This window comes from Nicotiana tabacum, chromosome 21 (genome assembly GCF_000715075.1).
Source record: "Nicotiana tabacum cultivar K326 chromosome 21, ASM71507v2, whole genome shotgun sequence".
Taxonomy (NCBI): domain Eukaryota; kingdom Viridiplantae; phylum Streptophyta; class Magnoliopsida; order Solanales; family Solanaceae; genus Nicotiana; species Nicotiana tabacum.
The window spans coordinates 40,703,890-40,708,422 of record NC_134100.1 but is presented as its reverse complement, the minus strand read 5'-3'; the positions used below and the strand labels follow the sequence as shown (position 1 = coordinate 40,708,422).

Below are 4,533 nucleotides of genomic sequence, written 5' to 3'. Positions count from 1 at the left end.
ATCACCCTGAAGATACATGGCAGTAGTTGCTACATTCTTAGCTTCTTCTAGGCTCCCACGGCATCGAAGTATTGTTCGATGTCGAAAATGAAGTTTTCCACTTCTTTGGCATTTCGAGCTCCACTGTATGGCTTTGGCTCAGTAATTTTCTGTTTTTGTACCATAGGGGCGAGGTTCACACCACCCCCAATTTGGTTTCCACCTCCTCGAAGTAGACCTTGTAAAGCAGCATTGACAACGTTGAGCTGGCATGTCAAGTTGTCTATAGTTTGTTGCATGGCAGTCACCCTGTCTGCCTCTTGTTCCCTGTTGGCTAAATCCTCGGCACGCTCCTGCTGGAGGACCTCGAATTTACCAAATATTTCGGTTGCCTCTGTGACTGCCGTTTGTCGGTCTCCTTCAGAGTCGCGACTGATGTTTTCTATGTCAACTTCGGTCTGGACCAGTATGCGATCCAGGTCGTCCAACCTTTGCTCTAGGCTGGTCTTTAGGTTAGGCATAATTTCCACGATGGGCCGTAATGCGTCAACCGTCCCCTCAAGGGTCGCGATGCGATCCCCACATGGTCAGAAATGGTGGTAATTGCAATGTAATCCTTCGTCCGATGTTGAGCCTAGGCTCTGATACCAAATGTTACGCGGCGCCTTCCTGAAGTTCCTTGGAAGGGCGATGTAAGGCTAAGCAATCGATGTCAGTGCGATTACTGTCCGCCAACTGAGGTCCTCTCCGTACGCTAGACTAGATTATCAGTGCCGTACGGGAAAACCAATTGTCATGAGCAATTGAGAGAGAGCAGAAAAGAGAATTGAGAATGAAAGAAAGCTTAATTGCATTGAATGAAAGCTATTACAGAAAAACAACACGATGTCGGGGGGAGAGACACCAGTACAGAGAATTGTTTGCTTGCTTGGTCCCCCTTAATAATGCTTAAAAAAATAAACCAAAGTTACATGACTTGACCTAAATAAGCTGTAAAAACACACTGAAAGAAAATACAGTAAAACTACTCTATATTTACAATAAAAAGGACTTAGTCTTCTACAAAGTAGAAACAAGTCCATTGACAGCAACTTTGTCTTCAACATTAGGGTCTGTGCACACGGCATCGTCTGCGCGCGCAGCGCTGTTGGTATCTGCCTGTGGCTAGGCGTTGGTAATGGCTATCGGTAGGGCGACAGAGACACATGTGCGCTTGTCACTTGGAGCTGCCGAGACCACGGGACCGACCGTGGCGTTGGGCATTGGGAGGTTTGCTAGGACGCCATGGGAGGCGTCCAAGGGGTCATGGGGCATGGCTGAAAAGCCGCCCATGACATTACTAATGCTATGACATGAAACGGCGAGCCATTCTTCATCAATTACTCGCTCGCCTACTGTTATTATTTCTGTATCACTGGAATTATTGTCCTTTGATGTCCTCTGTTTTTTCATCACACAAGTGCATAACATCACGTTTCCTAAAAGGACCCTAAACATATAAATATTCAACTACCACATAGCTCAAATCTTTTACTGGTATTTAAACTCAAGCTTGAAGCCATTTACACCAGCAGAAACACACCGACTTAACCCGGTCAAGTGAGCCACCGCAAATTGCGCCTGCTCGTGTTGGGCAAAGAGAATGCTACTTTGGCAGTATTATTAGTAAATAAACAATTTAAACATGATTTGCCTATTAATAAAACATTACATCACTAATATCATTAAGGACTGTAATAGGCTGGTCGGGTTCTTTTGACCTTAATCAAAAGTTTCTAGTTCAAACAATGAGAAGAATCTTGAGATAGTGAGCATTTTACCTCGTTGGTGTGTGTATTTGGTAAGATTTAAATATTGATTGGTTCAACAAGAAAAAACACCAAATTCTGAAAATTGAATACACATGAGCGACTCAACTTTCAGCAAACATTATGCATCTCATTTAGTTCAGGTAGAGTATTACATCGCAGCTCTTGGAAGGGTTTCTCTACTTATTATCATAACATTTTTTATGAAATAAAACAAAGCTCCACTTGTTCACTCCGTTCACTTTCACGGAGATTCTAAAACAAACAACTCTAATATACTCCTGAAAATAAACATCTAAAGTAATTTTTTTATAATAATAATAATAATAAATTAAAAAAAAAGGCACTAGTTGATTTCTTATGCCGCCGGTATACAAAATTTGCCCAAAAGTTTCGGCAAGCCGGGGACAATGACAGTTTCATAAGGCCATTAAAGCATCAACACTGGAAAAATCTCCGATGTCTCTGAAATAATTATCCACTTCTAATGCACCCAAATCTTGAAATGAATCCTCAAACTTGACAATCTCATGGTCTAATAACAAGTCATTCGCGAAATCCCAAGACGATACGTCATCGTACGACGTGCACAAATCATTGGCAAAACTTGTTGTATCGTCAAATAATGTCTGTTCTGCAGCTTCGAAGTTGAAGAAATCATCTAAGAAGGGAACATCTGTCGGCAAGTAGTCGTGTGAATAATCTGGTATTATCATGCTTGTCTCGCCTTGGCACTCAAGGTGTTCGACGGTTTGCTCGCTGTTGTCCATCGAATAAAGAACTGGTTCTTCTTCCACCAATGGACAACAAACATCTCCTTTAGCTTCTTCGAGTATGGGTTCGGACCCACTTTGTTGTTCAGCTTCTTCACTGGATTGACTCGTTCTAAACCGCAAAACAGAGGTGGGAGAAGAAAGATTATGGGATTCATCGCCAGATTCATAGCCCGAATTTGAAGCCACATTGATCTCCTCTGGCTTCGTTGGGGGAGTGATGAAATTGGTTAAAGCGTCTGGCCCACGGAGCTTAATGGCCGCATTGTCATAAACCATGGCAGCTTCTTCAGCTGTGTCATAAGTTCCCAACCAGAGCCTCACACGACGAGCTGGGTCTCTGATTTCAGCGGCCCATTTTCCCCACGGCCTTTGACGCACACCCCTGAACTTCCTAACAGTTCCATCCGGCGGTGGCTGCGCTACCTTCACCTTCAATGCCTTTTGCTTCGGCGTTGAAGCTTCAGCTGCTCGTTTCTTGATGGCCTTGCCACTATTCAGAGATTTAACGTCATTGATTGGTGAGGTTTCAATACTGATTTCATTGATGTATCTTTTGACACGTTTTCGACCAAAAAGCTCTTCTTCGTCACTGGAAGAGTCGGTTGCGTCCGGGTCAGTAATAGATATTCGAACAGTCCTTGGAATAGTGGGATTGTACTCGGAAGATTTTCGGGTTTCAGTAATTTTCTTAGGCTTTACGAAGGATGGTTTAGTGACTTTTCTAATGGTTTTTTTGTGCTCGGTATATTTGATCGGACAGAGAATATTGTGATCCATTTTGAGAGTGTTACGTACGTTGGGTTAGCTATTTTGCTGTTTTAAAGTGATTACAGAGGAGTGAAAATAGAGAAATGCGTAGATGCTCAATGAGGATAGTGCTTTGAGACTAGGATTAAAAAGAAAGAAGAATGAAGGAATAGTCAAAGAGAAGCTTCAACCAAAGAAATCTGACAAAAAGAGGAGCAACGTCGTTAAAAGACGGAACAATCTTAAAGGGAAAAAAAAAAGTAAACCACCACCCACACACAAACGGAGCACAAAGTTTTGAAGCTGATAACAAAGTGAGGTCCTTTTAACAAAGTGAACCTCAAAGGAAACAAGAAAGAAGCTAGAAAAAGATTTTGTGTAAGCGTGAGCCTTAAAAAGTTCAGTGGACAATAAAGGAAGAAGCCTTATGGTTTTAAAAAAGAATAAGGAATCAAGTTTCTGCACGAGGTAATCCTATGTTTTCTCTTCCTCTTGGAGATAGGGAAGTGAACAAACAGTACTACTAGTAAGATATGAACTCTCTTTGCGTGATGAATGGCGAAAGGTAAGATGATGAGAGAGAGTTTTGCGGAGAGACAGAGTTGTGCTACTAAGTCCGTGAGACTAGAACACTTCGTTAGCTGCTTTATAGGATCTGCAGCCGAAATTCTAAGCCCGTAATATGCATATCATTTTTATTATTTTAATGTTCTTCTTTTTTTTTATACTCCATTTATCATCTGAAACAATTATAGATTGTAAATTCTATTTCCTTTGTTCTAGGTGAACTTTTTTCTTTTCAAGAGTTAATTTGATTAATCTTTGAAATTAAATCAAATTAGATAAATTTACTATTTTAAAATTTAAATTTAGATATTTAAATTATACAAAAAGTACTACAACTTGCTATTTTTTTTTATGTCAATATAACGTAAAAAAGCATTTTAAAATATTGATCAAAATTTATATAGTTTGAATATCAAAAACCAAAAAAAATCACATAGATTATTTTCTTAAATACTTTATAAATATGTATAGTATACTATAGATTCTAAAAATATCTCCTCCGGGGCAAGAAAGAGAACAAAATGAATCCAATGATAATACTCCTCCATTTTAGTTCATGTGGTTTAATTTAATTGGATACCAAATTTTAGAAAGAAAGAAAATATTTTCAACTAGCATTTTAGGTTAAAAAAAATAAATTAAAAGTTCAATTATTT

At 39.6% G+C, this 4,533-nt stretch overlaps 1 protein-coding gene across 1 annotated transcript; it reads right to left on the bottom strand.

Moving 5' to 3' along the window:
* Positions 1–2,078: 2,078 nt before the first annotated feature.
* LOC107828273 (ethylene-responsive transcription factor CRF4-like) lies at positions 2,079–3,952 on the bottom strand. Its single transcript, XM_016655556.2, has one exon. It carries the CDS (start codon positions 3,338–3,340, stop codon positions 2,207–2,209), a length of 1,134 nt encoding a protein of 377 aa, XP_016511042.1. The 5' UTR covers positions 3,341–3,952; the 3' UTR covers positions 2,079–2,206.
* Between the last annotated feature and the right edge of the window lie 581 nt (positions 3,953–4,533).